This window comes from Calidris pugnax, unplaced genomic scaffold, assembly GCF_001431845.1.
Source record: "Calidris pugnax isolate Ruff unplaced genomic scaffold, ASM143184v1 scaffold196, whole genome shotgun sequence".
NCBI lineage: Eukaryota > Metazoa > Chordata > Aves > Charadriiformes > Scolopacidae > Calidris > Calidris pugnax.
This window is the reverse complement of record NW_015091042.1, coordinates 2,071,633-2,089,421: the sequence shown is the minus strand read 5'-3', so window position 1 is coordinate 2,089,421 and position 17,789 is coordinate 2,071,633. Positions and strand designations below refer to the sequence as shown.

The following is a 17,789-nucleotide window of genomic DNA, read 5'->3' as shown; positions in this document are numbered from 1 at the left end:
ACAGCACTACTTGGGTCCAGTCCAACTCGCCCTTCTTTCTTTTTTTCCTATCACTGCTAGATATTTAGCATCTTTCCCCTCCTCCTCTCCCCACTCCCTCTCAGCCCCCACCTTTGTGTGCTGTGAAGCTTTACCTGTATCTGTGTCCCCAAAATTCAAGCTGATTTGGCTGAATGTCAGGGTAATGGGGGGGTGGGGGGGTGTTTCAAAAATGAAGGAGGGTGTTTCAAAATACTTTGATGCTTTTTACAGCATTCAGTTGTTTTAATGTTCTTAATGATGATTATAAAAGAGGTGGTTCAGGTATGATTACATGGAATTTTTTTTATTTTTTTTAACTGAAGTGAGTGTGAGAGTATACATAACTAAATTGTCCCAATTTAGCAGAAAAACAAATAATCTATGTGCTACTGGAAGGTTAGAGGATTAGGCTCCTAATTTCTTTAAAATCTCTATTGCTTCATTTCTCATAGAGGGTCAAAGTGGAATTGAAAATAAGATAGATAAAATTGTTAAAATTCCCATGAAGATAAATCTAAAATGAAAAATTACCAAACTCCTGTATGAAGGTGGTTTTTTTTTTTTTGTTTCAAACCAATTTAGTTGCTCCTTAGATGAAAAGGTTTTTAAGAGTTTTAAATTAATTCAACGGATGGAGGTGTTTTGCCTGAATCAGTAGCATTGTAGACTTGAAACTGTTTGTAGATAGGTATTTATTCTCTAAATGTTGTAGGTAGGGAATTATTTTCATTTAAAGGAAGTTTATATTAATATTTAAGGGAATTTTGCAACTTCTGTTCATTAATTGTAGAAAATGCCCAAGTGCCTATGAAAAAAATGATAATGGTATTGATATTTCATCCTGAAGGGTCTCAAAACAATTTACAGATTGGTAGTATAACCACACTGAAACGCACCCAGCTTCTTGGTGGAACATGGCAGCTGTTTAATAGCCCATAGCAAAACTATACAACAGCAGGTTGTGGAAAAAGACATGAATATGGATCAAATACAAATTGGCAGTGGAGGATTTAGTTACTGTACTCAAATTAAAGTTAGGCAAAGTGGAATTCTGCTAGAATATTGAGTCTGTGTGTGAAGCGCTACACTTTATCTGACCACAGCTCCTGGTATGAGGACCTGTGGTTGGCCCATCTGAAAGGCAGGCAGAGGACTGTATGCTAAAATTTAATCCCTGATATATACTGTAGACCAATGCTTTTGACAAACAAATTTAATTGTGAATACTTTGCTGTTTGCACTTGCAGAGGGGTTTATTAAAAACATTTGATGTTAAAACGGGTGCCTGAGGGGGATCTCGGGCAGATGTGGCAATAGATTTTGAAGGGGGTGGCAAGAGTTTTGGCTTGACTACTTAGTTTTAGTAATTACTTTTTACCGAAAATGGAATGCTACTGGAGAAGGCTGTATTGCTAACAGCTGCCCCAGCTGTGATGGCTGAGAAGTGTTTTGTTTTGTTTTTTAAATAGATGTAGAGCATTTGTTTGCTAGGAAAAAAAGTGAACCAAGAAAGGCAACAAGAAGGTACCAGAAAATAATTCCCTCGGGTCACTGTTGGCCTGAGTGGAATTTTGACCTGTGACTGAAGCTGTATGATCTATAGGTCTAGCACATCCCATTGCAACTTCTTTTTACCATTTTCCACAAAATACATGAAGAATCTGCAAACTTTTTATTTGCTCTGGGAAAGTGTATGGAAGTCCGACTGCACCATAGCTCTCTGCAGCACATGCCCGATTTAAAAGGAGCAAATATGACTTGAACAATTTTTCATGTGCTTTAGTATGCATGTATGTATTTATTTATTTATTTGGATAATTGAGTTTTCCCTCAGCTAAGGAAAAGCTGGTGTTGCTGACATTACAATGTGTTTGTGAAGAAAGACTGATACCACAACACATACAAGCAACTGCAAGGTCATTACTTACCCAGCATAATTAGAACATCCATTCCGAAGGGGGAAAACATTTAAAAGATAAAGAGTGAATTTAAAAATGATTCTTCCCATTGCATTTTTTTCATAATTATAGTTTTAACAGCTTGTGCTGATGGTAGAAGCAGCTACTTAAGAAAAATTAGAAGCCTCATTCGGGGAAGATGATCCCTCAAGAGACCTTGTGTTGTCATTTCTCAAGAACCACAAGCAGAAACCTCATTCAGGATACTGTGTGGTGTTTTGATGTATAGGGGGTATACTTAGCTTATTATGGCCAGTGCTGGATATTTTAATTAAAAACCACCACAACAGCCACAGATGTATTGTTTCCCCCTTATTCTTCCCCTTGTCTGTGTGCAAAACCACAAATGTACTCCTGTCCCTGAACTGCAAAGAATGAAAACCATAGCAGACAGGCAGGAGAGAAGCAGTAGGTTTCCTAAATTTGTGTGTGACATATCTTAGCATCAAAATTCTCACTGCAGCACACAAGCCTTTTGTACTTCTCTGAGTTTTCTGCGGTTGCCAAAGGGAGGTGGGAAACGGAGAGGGAAAACAAAACCAAACAAAAAAACAACCAGTCACCGCATTTAATTTATGAGCAAGATTATTGTTTTACAAATAACCTTCATGATAAATAAAGTCTCATGGCAACATTTTCAGCCGCGCTTTTATCAAGACTCTCTGAGCAGTGTGTGTAATATGCCTGGCAATCGAATCACAGCTGTGTGCCTGGGTAGGGAATCTCTGCGGAGACAACACTTCCTTAATTTAAACAATTGTAGGCTGCAGGAGTTCAAAAATTTCAGCTGACTTTAACTGTCACTAGCCCAAGCACCTTTATCCCCAGGCGAGCAGCAGCAGCTGGATTTCATTTCCTGCTGCCAGACTGTCCGACATCTTTGCTGAACATCCCGGGAACTGAGCGTCTTTACTTTAAGGATTTTATTCAAGGTGACAGCTCCTCACACTTTAGCGTTCAGATCACCTCAAGTAGCTGAGATATCAGTGAAAATGAGAGCACTTCTCCAGCAAACTCCAAATTTAGATTGACTGAGGTTATCCTTAGGCCTCTAGACCCAGCCTCCACGACAGCGCAGGCCTGCCAGTAACTTTAAAACTACAGCGGAGTTTGTAATGATGTCTGGGGAGAAATATTCTGCCGGAGCAGTGGAGGATACTATAAGCGATAGGAAATGATGTCAGATTTAGTTAGGGCTGGAGACAGTGTTAGAATATACTTGGCATAATATGGCACCGGTATCTCTGTCAGCATCTCTGTTTTCTGTCACCGCACACAATCCCAGGCCTGTCTGTAGCCCTGACAGTGTCTTTTCAGATCAGGTTATTGCCAACTGGGAGACTGGCTCAGCGCAGCGCCATACAGCCCCCTTTGTTTGAAGTCTGCCCTTTTGTCATTAATGCACTTGATGTCTATTTAAATCTGACGGTGAATGCAGTATCTGTTTTCCTGTCAAGAGATCATTGACAATATTAATACCTCATGTCCTTGCCTCATTTTCTAAGCGCTGACACCTAGCTACAGTCTCCAGCATTCATCAAACAGCACTCTCTCACCAGCATCTCTATAAACAGTCTTGCTTCCAGTCCTTAAGAAATGCGGCAGACCTCAAACAAGACTTTTATCAATGCCAGCGAAAAAGGAGGCTGAAGAATGCCATTAATAAACTGTTCGTATCCTTTACATTTAGAGCTGTAAATGGCCTTGTTACCAACCTAATGCCTGCTGCAGTTTGACTTGGAATATCATCTGTTTAGGGGGAAAAAAACCTTTGCTTTTCATTAGACGCTTCTTTAGGAATGGTGATATCAGCCCTTGAATGTGGAAACTGCTCCACTAGTGAAATTATTGAAATTGAAATTATTGAAGAAATCTCCGAGGAGGAGGGGAAAGGCATCAGGCACTGCACCTTATAGTCCCCATTTGTGTTATCCTGAAGAGAAATGTGTTTTTCACACCAAATGACAGGCCTATCAATTTATATCTTTTTTTCCATAGGAATACGTTACTATCCTGATGTCTTAGAAGGAAAGAAGAGCATGGGTTAACCTTAATCTTGTACAGCCCATGCCTTCCAAGGCTTTGTTTGCTTATCTGATGAACGTTATACTGGGAAAATAGATGCAGAATATAAAAGCTTGCATACTTAATTCATAGTGCAGGTGAGCAGAGTATTTGCTGTGTGAGTCCTGGGAAGCTAAAACACCAATGAATTGAGGATCTGCTCCTCCCCCACCTTTACCCTTTACGTGAGGCGATGTTTGTCTCCTTTGGGCCAGGTTATGTTTGCCCTTATGGGGGGTGAGTGAGCCAGGTTCTTCAGGGATTGCTGTGTTAAGACACTCCCAAGGTAGAGGAGACTCTTTCACCTTCCTTCCGTGTGCGGGAGATGACTTTAATTTGACTACACGTGCCTGGGGGCACAAAGAACAACTCTGCTAGGAAAATTTAACATCTTTGAGGATGTTCACAGGTGGGATGTGACTGTGAACTTACGCTTTCACATACCACTTAGTACCACCAGAGGGGATGCTTTTGAATAAGGTAGCGGGATCTGCAGGTATGTGTGTCTCACCCACAGCAGTTAAGGCTTCCTCAGGCATTTTGCCACCTCTACCCGCTGAGAATAATGTGCCTTGTCTCCCAACAGCAGCCTTCTGGATGATTTTTGAAAGCATCCCCTACGTACTGGTATTTAGCTTAATTTATAATTGCATCTTGCTCACGGGATGTTGTTTGGAGAGCTGCTTTGGAAATGTTTTTACTAAATGGCTATTTGTACGCCTGGGAAAGATGCTGGAGTCTGGAGGGCTAACCATTAGGAAGGCCCAAGCTCAAGCCCACGTCTGTCAGAGACTTCTCGTGTAGATTTCAGCTGGTCACTTCAGTTCTCTGCCACTGCAAAGCAGGGATGGCTTTAGGCGCGTGCAGGGTGGCGTTGTGAAGGTTTGAAAGGTTTTTCCTGGATTCACATTAAACCGTAACTATTCGCTGCTTTTTTTCTTTTTGGTTTTAATCATCAGGAAAACCCTGTAAATGTGTAGCAGGGAGATTACAGTGCAAAATGTAACTTCAACCCCGACTTCCTTGTTTTCAAAAGCAGGAGAGAGGCACTGTGATTTAAAATATAGTGTATGATGTGTCAGTGTTATGTCATTCAATTTTTTGAAGACGCTTGTGGGTGTATGTTTAACAGGATAGGTCTTGCAGGTATTTGAGCACATTTTCCCAACGGATTCAAAACTGCCAATTGAAATGGTAATGCTGAATATTTCAAACGCACAAACTTTCTTTTGCAGGACAAGAAAAAACTGTTCCCTTTCCACCTTCAAATTTCCCTGGTTATGTGCTTTATTTGTGTATCATGCCAATGTGGTCCTAATTGTAATTAATTTCCTTTTTATTGTAGGCATTTTGGGAAAATGCCGCTACATTTACTATGGAAAACATTCTGAGGGCAACAGATTCATCCGAGACGACCAGCTCTAAAACACAGCGTTGTTTCATGCCTCTTCAACGCCTCCACACGAGAAGCACAAATTGCATCTAAATTTTAAGCATGTAACTAAAGTCCTCTAGTGCCTTCTGCTGACTTTGCCAAGCCTGTCAAGATCATCCTTCTATCTTAGTCTGAGTAGTCACATAGAGATTGACATGATTGCCTTTAAGCAGGTCCCATCCACCAGCGTGACAGACAGCTGCAGCCGAGCACCCGGCCTGACAGGAGGAGCACCGTGATGGATTGCCTGGTCCAATTGCCGCTCGCAGAAGAGCAGGGGTCACACCTGGGGCTTCAGTGAGCATGCTCCATCCCTCCGCGCCTCGGCAAAAGCAGCGCCTTTATCTCTAGCTTGCCTGTTGAGCAAAAGTGGCTGGCGATATCCGAGTGTTTATAAAAGAGAGGGGCTATAATTTCAGATGAAAAAGCCCTTATCTGTTCTTATTTTTTAGCTTGTGAATTAAGTGCTTGTGTTTCTATCATCTCATGCATGCTTACACAAATCCTTTCACAGAGGTTTTTTTCTGTTTGGTGTCCACCCCTAAATGAGCCTAGATGGATTATTTTTTCTTTCTGAAAATATTTTGGCCATGCAAAGTATTAATAATTTTTATAGTTGTTTATATGCAAGGGAAAAGGATTTAGGCAATTTTACAGACAAACAAAATTTGCTAATTCTTAAATTGCACCTCAACATTTACTAACTCTGACCTTCAGAAAAGCAATCATTTTTTAATGCTGTAGAATAGTGGCACAGCTTAATTCTATATACGTGGAAGAAACCTTCAATTGTGATATTGACAGTGTGTATTATTCCCAGTTTATTGCACAAGATATTTTTTAACTTGCACAGAGATTACATTTAGAATTAAATGCTTAAATTTGGAAAGAAAAAAAGTGCTTAAAAGGAGTGATATAAAATAAAATTGCCACCAGATGGGTTTGATTATTCAGAGGAGAAAAAAGTCAATAAAAGTAACTGGTGGAATTAACATAATTAACAGCTTTACTAATATGTTATAGAGACGAGTTTTGAATAATCCCTTTTGATGCCTATGTAAGAAAGGCTATATTCAAATTTTCAGTGGGAAAAATAAAACTGCATAGTATGTTTCCTGCTTTTCTGATAGACAGGTTAGACATATTTAGAATCATGAACTTTTTACTGTGAAAAAAAATCCAATACTTTATACGTATATTGTGTTACGTGCTACTAGATACAATGGGACTGGCCAAGGAATCTGCAAAACTTCTGACCTCTGGGCTGTTCCAAACCCATCCATATTGGTCCCAGTTGAAAGTCATCACTGTCTGGGTGTTCTTGTCTTGTTTGAAGTTACTTGGTGGTCTTAATTCACTTTCCTGGTTGAAAAAATGTCAGTTTTTAGAAGTTACCTACTTTTGGGGGCTATTACCAGTTACTGTTGTAGGTGGAAGTGAACTGGATATTGAAGGCAATCGTGAAATCAGGTTTGACCAATGAAAAAGAATGAGACATTGGCAGAGTGACAAAGAAAAGCTGCTGCAGAAGGTTTTAGGCCTTATTCAGTAAATGGAAGTCTTCACTCACTTTGAAAGTCTATAATAAATCTTTAACAGATACTTAAAATCAGTGACCAATGTAGAAATACCCAGTTAGCACCACCTGCGGTTCAAATTGAGCTCTAAGCTGTTTGCCATACAAACTGGTGTCGGGAAAGCATGTTTTGGCCACTTGTAATGTCTCTGCTAATGTCATAGATGGTTACAAATGAAATTCCAATTCACATTAGAAGTCCTGGGAGATATAAGATAAAGGAAAACTACATGCCACTTTTTTTTTTTTAATAAAAAAAATCATTAGAAATATTTAGGGCACTTGTCGTCTCTTGGTTACCAAAATAACAGCAATCCTAGTTTGTTCGTATCATATTGTCTGTTTTGAACGCTCCACACATTTTGGCCATGGCATATTATAGACAGCAGGGTTCTGAATAAGGGTGTTTAGAATAACCTAATGTCACTTTCAGTCTGGTTGCATATATGTTCTTGTCTTTATAAAAGGCTTTAACCCTGCCTCAAACAATAAACAGCACTTGCAAACTGACCGCATGATTTCTCCATCTTTATTTTGCTTGTTTACTTTTCCTAATGTCAAAACCATTTGTATCATTTTCAGGAGTGTTTTCTTCTCAGGAAAGCTTTGGAGGCAAAAATATTTTTGGAATGAGATGTGATCAAAGTCTCTTCCATTTTGGTTTTTGTTTTTACTTGGGGGATTATATACATATACTTAATATGGTAAAGCCCTAATTAAAGTTTGCTCAAAGGGAATTCACACCAAATGTCACTGAATCTGGAAAATCAAAAGGATAATCTGTGAAAAATTATTTTATATTACTAACATATTAGGATATTATTTATAAACAAGCATGGATGCTTGTTACTGTTTAACTGTAACAGAATTACGTTTTTATATGCAGGGCACTTTATTTTTAGATTTCGTCTGCTAAAGTTCTGTTTTAAGAGATGGCAAACTTTTCAGACTGGGGACTGCTATCTACACTTCACCCTTTCCTCAGTAGGAACTGTGCCTGAATTTCTTAACTGAACTGAGTATCATATAGGATGAATGTTGCAGTAATCTAAGAGATTCCACTCTCTCCTTTACTCCCCCTTCTCCCTACAAGGCACATCTTTCCCTCTCAAGATTAACCAGGCTATTAAAAAGAAAAGATTTGCCTACAAAGCTATAAGGATTTTAAAATTTGTATCTTTCCAAGGAACCACTGCATTCTTGGTTCTTTGTGTTATCATATGAAAAATTTTGGCCAGCCGTGTTTCTTGATGGTTGACAAGGCTTGAGATCCACAGTGTGCTTGAATAAGTAATCCTCAAATACCACAATTTAAAAAAAAAGGCTATTTTAAAATGTTGTTTTATTTTATGTATTTTTATGTTATTTTAATTGATGCATTTTTCTTCAGTTTTATGTTCAGTCTTGTGATGACCAGTACTTTGGCTGTTGGCAGACATCGCATGTCTTCACAAATGAAGACTAGGAGGGGAATGGTTTTACTAGGAGCTGCCTCTAGTAGCTGTGCTTAGTGCATTCCTAACTTTATATATTGCAAATGATAATTCCTAACCTTTTAATTAAAAATAAGAAAAATCCAAACTACAGCATTTAAGTGAAATTTTAAAGATAAATGACCTTCAGTGAAAATCCTACTGTTATGGATACACAGACCTAACTTTAGAGCAAGCTGGCTCTAGCTGCATGTGTTGCATGCATAAATGATTTATGGCATTGCTGAAAGTGTGTTACTACTGCAACTGCTTTTTTCTCCTTTGTTAGGGCTGAGTCTCACAATACTCATTCTAGTATTTTCTTTGCTCAAACCCTGAGTCCCTTGGAAGTTGATGTTTTTATCCATAGAGTCAGGGTTACCAGTATTGGAAGACTGGTATGCAGCTCCCTTTTTAATATATTTGGTTCTTTGAGCAGGGCACTACGTGATTGCTGAATGTTCAATTCTCACGTCGTCTTTGCAGAAGAAAAATCACTGTATGTTGGTTTTCTGTTGCTCCCATTTAAGTCAGAAGGAAGAAACAAACCTGCCTTGCTTTTGAAAATTCTTTCTGTAAATTACAGGGTTCACTTGCTGCCAGTGGATGTATTAATATTTTTTATTCCTGCCAACAATATGAGTATGTTGGGAAATGTTTACCCCCCGCAGAACATTGCTAGATGCTGCCTTTGTAGTGAGGTTCTGAATCAGCCCATTTTATACTGACTCAGACTGAGTCTTACCACATATTTCTTCTTTATGTGGTGTGATAGTTGGCACGTGAGTCTCTGCTTGCCCAGTTTGGGAGAGTTTATTCTTTTTACTCTGTGTACAACTGTCTGTCTTTCTGCTTTGTTGAATGGTTGGCATATGTGAAAGAAAGAGATGAAATTCAGCTTTCCGGAGGTGTAACCATATAGCCAAGATTGAGGCTGCATGTTTGGCACTTAGATTTCTAAGTAGCCATTTGCAGGCTCAGTCTGGGGAACCTGACAGTGAACCAGGTGATGTGAAGTCAGGGGTCTTGCATGGCTCATGAGCTGCTGTCCTCCGTTCCCAAAGAGCTCTAGATGCACCCTTCTCTGCTTCAATTGCCACGTCATTGATCCGCAAGCAAGTGATGGCACGAAATAAGTAAGTGCTCCCCTTTTGTTTTTAAATGGAAATTTCTGCTTCGCCGCTTGTAGTATAACAATTGAAATGCATAGTTTGCCTTTGCAGTGTTTTTGTATATACATCTGGTAACTGTTACATCTCACTGGCTAGTCTTTTTCAGCAGTTTAGTTAAAATCTGCTTTCTGCATTCCTTTCTACTCCTAGTAATGGGAATAAAACAAAACAAACAAGATATGACTGTGAGAAAACAACCGTCTAAAGATGCTACTGTGGGACCATGCTGATGCTACCAACCCTGCGTGACAGGTGAGCGTTGCCATACACAGGCACATATCAACGGCTTGAAGGACCAAGATGTCTTATACCTTCTGGTTTGGAGGTTTTTGGAGTTAGCCTGTGAGTGTGAACAACTGATATAGCCTTTGATTTCTTTGTACCGCTCCAGCAGTATTAGGTGGTCAGAGAAGGCTCTCTGCCCTACAGTTAATGCTCATTTTGCTTCTAACATTATCCAAATAACCTACCAAGGCCTTGGATCATATGAGTGTTAAGCCCAAGAAAAATGGTTTCTTCCAACCATTTATAACTTGTTCTAAGAAGTCTTAAGAGTATTTTTGTTGATGTTTTTTATGTGAGAATGTGCAGGATATACCCAGCACTCCTGTTTCATCAAAACTGAATTAATGTGTTTTCTGTATGTAGTACTAAAGCAGCTGAATCTTTCTAAAAGTTACCTTTTAGGTTAGGTGACTCTGATGGACTTGCCTCTGGTGGTGTTGTCAACCTGAAGCTGACCCTTTCTTAGAGTTGCTGACAATTAGATTAAGGTTTCAGATCAGGATTTTCACAAGCCTTCAAGGAGCAGATATTTTTAAGGACAAGATAAGTCGTGGTCATGGCACATTCACAAAATATCATCATCATCTCAGCATCCTCAGCATTTTAAGGAAACAGAATCTTGGAAAATATGTTCAGTTCTAGGATTGTTATGTTCATAGGTTTTAATGTAAAATATATTTTATGTTATCACATCATATGCAATGTTTGGACTGTGACAGCAAGTTCTCAAATGTGTTCAAAACAACCTTCCAACACAAGTTTAAAATTTCTTGCAAATATTTTGCATTCTGATTGACAGGTTTGCTGCCAATTCAAAAACAAAACTGTAAAGTCTAGGGGTTTTAAACCTAGTTTTACCTTAATCTAGAAGTTTTTAAACAGATCATCTCACCTCTCATCCACAATTGCATACATCCTCTTAGAATAGAAATGTATCATATTTTAGTTTTATAATAAAATATATAGAAAGGAATCTGTTTGGACATGTCAGTATTAAATGTAACTATTAATTCAGTATTATATTTGGAAGTAGAGAGGAGTTTCACAGGATCTCTTCAGATGATACTCGGTGGCAAAAGAGTGCAGCTTAAGAAATTCTACATTACTTTTACATTTGAATGGGGAAAAACAAATAAAGACTATCAAGGTAACAGAAATTGATATTGCTGGCATAATTTTTATCTGTAATTACCCTCCTAGTTTTAATTTAACACTATTTTTGCAATTGAATATTTAATATCCAATATAGGAAACAAAGAAAGGAGATTTCTGAAGACAATCTGCTTATTCATTTTATAGGCTTCTCTGATTTTATAAGACCTTTGAAACAATGTGTGCACTCAATTATCTAGCATTCAGTGTATCTACTGAGTAAGCAGACAGTTGTGGACTTCAGGGAATTTTCAAACACACGTGCTGTTCAACCTTAGCAATTTTCTTTTACCTAGGAATTGTTTTCAGAAATTCCCATATAATGAAATTTCTGTTTAAGTTGATAGCTGTAAATGAGGGCATAGTTGCTTCATTTCCTTTTGACAATAAGCCAAATTCATCCCTGGTGGAACTCCATTGATTTAACTCTACTTGAGCTAAGCTACACCGGGGATGAATTTGGCCCAGCTTGAGATTTTTTTATTCATCTTTTCTTTAATTTCCTTTAGCTTAGTAGTCGATTTAGGGCTGGTCAGAGGATTACAATGCAAGAGAGGGGAAAAGCAAAACTTCTCTGCTCAAGAGTCATTTCCTTTTTAATACCCTACTGATTTAACCATGACTTGTAATGTGTTTCAGGTAGCCAAATTTCAACATCAATTTTGGAAGAAAGTTCACTATACTTTTAGTCTCCTTCCTTGGCTACTTCCCAAACCACCAAATCACCACCTACTATACAATGCACATATTATAAAAGGCAATGGAAATGTCAGTGCACTGGGAAATGATATAGATAAACTGCAGTTATCAACTGGTGCCCGATATGGTTAACTTGAGCTCCACTGATTACACACCTCTTTGGCCATTATTTCAGATGATGGTGGAGGTGCAGGATCTCAGCATCTGTAACACCAAACATATCTTCCCCTCAGCCACTGCTTGCTCTACTTGGGTTTCTGAGAGTCTTGGGTGGTTTCTGTCCATGCCAATCTTTTTTTTTTTTTTTTTTCTTAACTTTTTTATAACTTTTGGTTATTGTGGGTTCACACCCAATAAGTTTCAAGATTGAGCAAAAGCTGAAAGCATCATTCAGCCAAAACCACTACTGAGCTGTATGTGGTTTTCGTCTGAAACTGTAAATCAGCTACGTTCGCTGAGGGGTTAGCAAACCTGGCCTGAATGTCAGACCTCTAGCAATTCTTTCAATTCAGGCTAGTTCTGGGTTTCATTACTAAAGGTTTGCACAGCTCTAGCTAAGCCCTCATTTTCCACTTTCAGATAAATGCTTTTTCAGCTGTATTTATGAGGCTTAAGAGTAAAAAAAACCTTACCAGCTGTTAATGTTAATCACAAGTTTATATCATAAGCACATTCTGAGTCTTATCCTCTTTCCATTCATGTCAGTGGCAAAGCTTTCAACATCAATGGCAGTAGGAGCAAATATCACAAAACATAGGAATGCACAGCCAGTTAAAAAGGAGAAAATAGAAGTCTGCCTGAAACTAACAGAGCCAGGAATAGGATGCTGTACCTTCGAGTGTTTTGCTCTATTTTCACATTCACTTTTGCTTCAAGAAGTATTTCGTGGCAATATAGAAGCAAGCACAAGTTTCAGCTTCATGCTGGAATGGTTTGCTTTTTCTTACAGGGCGTCAAATTATACATCGGAGCAGGGTTTTGACAAGGAATCAAAACATGATATAAAAAATGAGTGTCTGTCCCCCATGCTAAGAAAGCCCAGATTCATTAGTTCTGAAGCAGCTGATGCCCGATAAATTTCTGGAGCTTTACTATGGAAATTAATATTATTTTACAAACTTTTAATTATTCCAAAAGTAATTTTATTTGAGAATGTAGTGAGGTCTGATGCATTTGGGGTGTGTTTTTTCCCAAATCAAAACATGGAGGATTTAGTCTATATGGTTTTCTGCTACATTTGCCATTTGGGTTTGAGGTTTAACAGTTCTCACTGTACCTAACCGGAAGACCAGCTTCACTGAAATTTTTTAAATCTGAAAAAATGTTCTAGACATGCAGATTGTGCTAATGAATGCTTTACAGGAAGGTAGAAGTGTCCATTTCAGGAGACAGGAGAGGTGGTTTGAGTTAGTGCCTATTTCAGTGGCTTACTTTTAAAAATTACTTAAATAAAAGTACATATCCTAGTTTCTCTTGAAATATATAGCTTACTTGAGAGGATGCTGAAACTTAGTTAACTGAAACGTTCCCAGGTCTGTTGCAGTAACGTAACAAAAGAATTTTTTGTGTTCTCACTATATTTATTTTGTACGAAATGCTATATTTAAAACCTTTTTTTTTTTCCTATTTTTAGCAAACCAAATCCTTAATAAATGTCACTGTTAATGCCACCATTAAAATACATCCTTGAGGGCATTCCAACATAAATAGCAATTATAACAGTTGTATCTTTATGGAGTAGTTTGAATTTGAGGTCACGCTATGCTATATTTTCCGAAAGTTCATTTCATGCATCCCTCTTGCTCGTGTGTTTGCAAACATATCTGTAAGTGCAGCAGAAACCTGTGGCTGTGTTTTGTTGCTCAATCTTGGCTGTGTCATAGTTGCATAAGTGGTTGTAGTTCTTTGCTAGAATGCAGGTTGTTACCTGGAATGAGAAGTCTCCTCTCCTGCTGGTAGGCTCTCTCTCCTCATCCCCAGAGAGAACAAAGGTAGTGTCATGAAAGGTCTGAATCTTGTTTATCCTTAACTAACCATAGCTGTGTAATCAAAAGTAATAAATGTATTCTGGCCCTTCCCACCTTTCTCTGCTACTCACTCACTCATTGCCTAATTACATGGAATGCTAAAGTAAATTCTTGGCTGTCTGTAGTGATAGTTCTGGTTATATGGTTCTATGTTTTGTTTGGTACCACCTTTTTTCATTTGGCCTTCAGTGCAGCAAAGAGAAAGGTGACTGTAGAAACATTCGCTTTTAGAGTAATTTACCTGGAGTTTAATAGGCCTGGAGTTTAACAGAAGTTAATGCATTTTTATGTTTGATAATTATGGTCTTTCATCTAGCAATGAAATAAATGGTGAAGCAGTGCCTCAGAGGAAAACAAAAAAAAAACGGGGTCCCTGAATGTCAGGATTGAATATAGAATGTGTTGGGTACCCAGCAGAGGCTGGGAGCAGCACTGAGGACTGGATGCTCAACCATCCAGAGGGAGAGAGGCTGTATTTTACTTGAAGATTTGGCAGCGCCCTCTGCAGTGTCCCAGGTTACCCTCTGCCAAATGAGCATCTTCCATCTGAGCCCAGCTTTCTCCACAGTCTCAGATGTAAAAAAGCAACATGCTTCCCCTAAAAAGCAGTAAGTCCCTCTAGGACTAGTAGGGAAATAGGCATAGATGATAATTTTCAAAAAACGGGTTAAACTACATGTTCTCATGTATGTGTAAGCTCATGTGCCACCATTGCATTTCTCTTCTATATGTTTTTAAAAATAAGTTTAATCAGGAGCCCAAATAATTATTTTAAGAAGATAATATTTTTTAAGTCCAACTGCTAGTAAAATCTGAAAGCTGAAACATGGCCAGTTGAAATGGGCAAAGAGAGCCCCAGAGTAAAATTACGCAGTGTTTAACTGTGTGAAACATGTCTGGCTGCCCATACACAGTCACAAATAACTCTAGGAGAATCTGAAGGACTCAGGCTGCCCAGGGAAAAGGAAGAAAAATGACTATTTATTATATCAATTAAGCCCAAAGGGAAAATGTCATAATCAAGGAGTCCAGAGTTTTAGGCTTTGATTTAATTTTTTTTCTAAATTTTGAAAGACAAAGAAGTCCCAATTTGATCTTAAAAATGACATGTATTTATTTTAAATGAATGATAATGATACAAGACTGCTCTCTTCTTCTGAATTGTGTTTTCAACTCCTGGAGTCCCGCCCCGAGACCCCTTAGCGTCCATTAGCAGATCCGTTTTCTACCCTTAAACTATGTATTCTTATCAAAATGTTAATTCTCCCAAGCCTTAAAAAAACCACCCTGATACACTGTGTATTTTATATGCCAAATTATTCCACTTTAATGGAAAAAGAACAGAAATGTTAAGGAATTCATGTGTATCTGAGTTGTGCACATCAATCTTCTAAGGCAGCACATAACAAAGGTCAGAAATAGCCTAACGCTGTGTTTTGTGTAGCGCATCATTCTATGAGGAAAATGTGCCCAAGTTCCTCCTAAAACATTGTTTTCAAGCATGGTTACTACTGAATATATTTCTAAGTGACAAGGTTTATTTGTCTGTATTTTGATATGTTTAGGAGAAACTCAGGCTGACAGTTAGAGGAGGCAGGAAGAGGGAACCACAACAAGTTCCACCCAAACACAAAATGTCATCTCTTCCCTAGCGAGGATCCAGAAGCATCCTGATGAAAAAAAGAGCAGACATTTAAAAGTTTCTGACATGTGTCACAGATGCAGCCATTGAGCCACTGTTCCTGATGTAGCTCGAAATGACAGCATCCAAGCCATTGGAACTGGCTGCGGGACATTCAAAGTTTGGTGTGTGTCGCATTTAATCCTTGTCATGGCACATCTAGAGAATAAAAAAGACAAATGGACACAGGCAGTAGTGATAGTTCAAAAAACTTAAAATAAAGCTTCCCAGTCTAATTGATATTATCAAGCTGTGCTAACATTTACCAGCCACCAAGTAGACAGACAGGAGGTCAGCACCCTTTTTTTCTGCAATTTTCCCCCAAGTCAGAAGGATAAGTCTTTCAAGCTTTCTCTAAGGGTGACCCAAATACATGAACTGTTTACTCAGAAATAGCACTGGCTTGCCAAAGATACTCCTTAATAATCAAAACATATAAAGACCAAAAGGCTTCAACCACTGATGAAGCAACTTGTTGTGCACGGCCCACGTTATTTATTTACACTAGGTTAGGATCCAGCCAATAATGATGATTATTGTACCAAAGAGATGACAATTTATTGGTTGTACCACCTCTGGATATTTTATAAGCTTCATTTCTGATTATATCCTTGTAAAGTTGAGGTGCAGGCAGCATAAAATAACATTCTTTTTGAGTTATCATGTTGACATCTTCTTTCAAGTAGTGCGCCTTTTAAAGCTGGTCCAAAATGTTTGTGTAAATAAAACTGATTGTCTGCAATGGCTCAAGGACTGCAGCAGAGATCACTTGAATCAAGAGCTTCACATCTAGGTTTCCAGAGAATTTATAGTCAGCAGCCCATTAGCTTGTCATTGATTGCAAGGTAAGTGCCTGATCCTCATCTAACTTCCAGTTTAACGTTGGGGGTACTTTTCCATTTAGCAGCCTGGGAGGTGAATACAGAGGATTCAATTTTAGCATTTTCCAAATACAATCAGCCTCTGATAATGCGAATCCTCTGGCAAGTTGAAGTAGAAAAAAAAATAAAAAATCTTTTGTATTAAAAAGTCAGTGGTACCTACAGGCTATTGGGCTGGTTTCTACTTAAATCTTTTGGCTACCTGGGCATAGTGATAAATGAAGCATGGGTTTAACAGTGCTTCCTCTGTATGTTAAAAAGACTCATAAGACATTCATAACATTACAGGGAATGGAAGGTTCAATGAAGGAATGTGTTTAATATACACATTTTTTGTATAGTTTGATTAAAGGATTGAATAAGTATATTTGTTACCACCCATTTATCATATCCATCACATTGTTGGGAAGGAATGTTGTATAGTTTTGTTGTCTGAAGTTCAAAAATATTTTTGAAACTGTCTTTTTACTCTTTATCTTTGCATCCAACAGCAGAGCCAAAAGCTTGAAAATCCTGTAAAAAACATGTATTGGTATATTTTATTCTTGACCAGAAACATGAAACCATTTATTGCCAAAGACCTTTTTTTTGTTCTCTCTCATAAAACATAGCTTTAGGAGACATCAAGTTTGTGTGCTAACTTAGACCCAAACTCTGAATGTTTTGAGGTTCTCCCTTTGACAACTTTAATACTAACTACAGTGACATTCAAACTTGGTTGACTTGGTTGCCCTCTGGAAGAAAAGGATGCTGAGAATTGTCCATTTCACATGGTTTCTTATGCCTTGGAGCGTATGTTCATGAGGTATTCGCCTGGTAAATCTCTTCCTGTATCTAAATTAGGGAATGTGAGGCTCAAAGTTCAGTGGGGAGGTTGCAGCAGGCACCGGTGCTGCTGAGGGATGGAGAAGGTAGCTGCTGGCTTGCCCACAGAGACTCTCTGTGTCGGGTAGATATTTCTCCACAGCACCAGTGAGGGGGATAACAGGTTAGCTTGAAGGTCTGTCCTTTCTGCATGTAACAGGTAAGATGGAACTCCCATGGAACGTTGGACTTGCCTCCAGAATTCTCCTCCTGGAAGATGCACAGTCGAGGCCTGCAGGGATACCAGAGCAAAACCCAGGTAATGTGTCTTTCTTAATGGCACCTCACAGAGGAAATAATCCTTGGCCATGTTTCAGCTGGGCCTGACTAACAGCATAAATGTAAATCATTACTATTCTACGACAAGTCAAGTTGCATCTTGAGAGGCAAACCACACTCCTTTGTCCCCATTTACAGTGGCACAAGGTGGTTACACTGCTGGCAGAGAATGACACTTGAAATTGCTTTGCATGGCTGTGTGTGTCATGCAGACTGATGCAGA

At 38.6% G+C, this 17,789-nt stretch overlaps 1 protein-coding gene across 3 annotated transcripts in view; it reads left to right on the top strand.

The window, feature by feature from the left end:
* Positions 1 to 7,542, top strand: part of LOC106896398 (chromosome unknown open reading frame, human C10orf11) — a 687,938-nt gene extending 680,396 nt beyond the window's left edge. For all 3 annotated transcript variants that reach the window (XM_014956371.1, XM_014956372.1, XM_014956373.1), the window contains exon 7: positions 5,389 to 7,542. In XM_014956371.1, the coding sequence (XP_014811857.1) occupies positions 5,389 to 5,468 (80 nt within the window). In that variant the 3' untranslated portion in view covers positions 5,469 to 7,542. The remainder of the gene's footprint in view (positions 1 to 5,388) is intronic.
* The last annotated feature ends 10,247 nt before the right edge of the window (positions 7,543 to 17,789 follow it).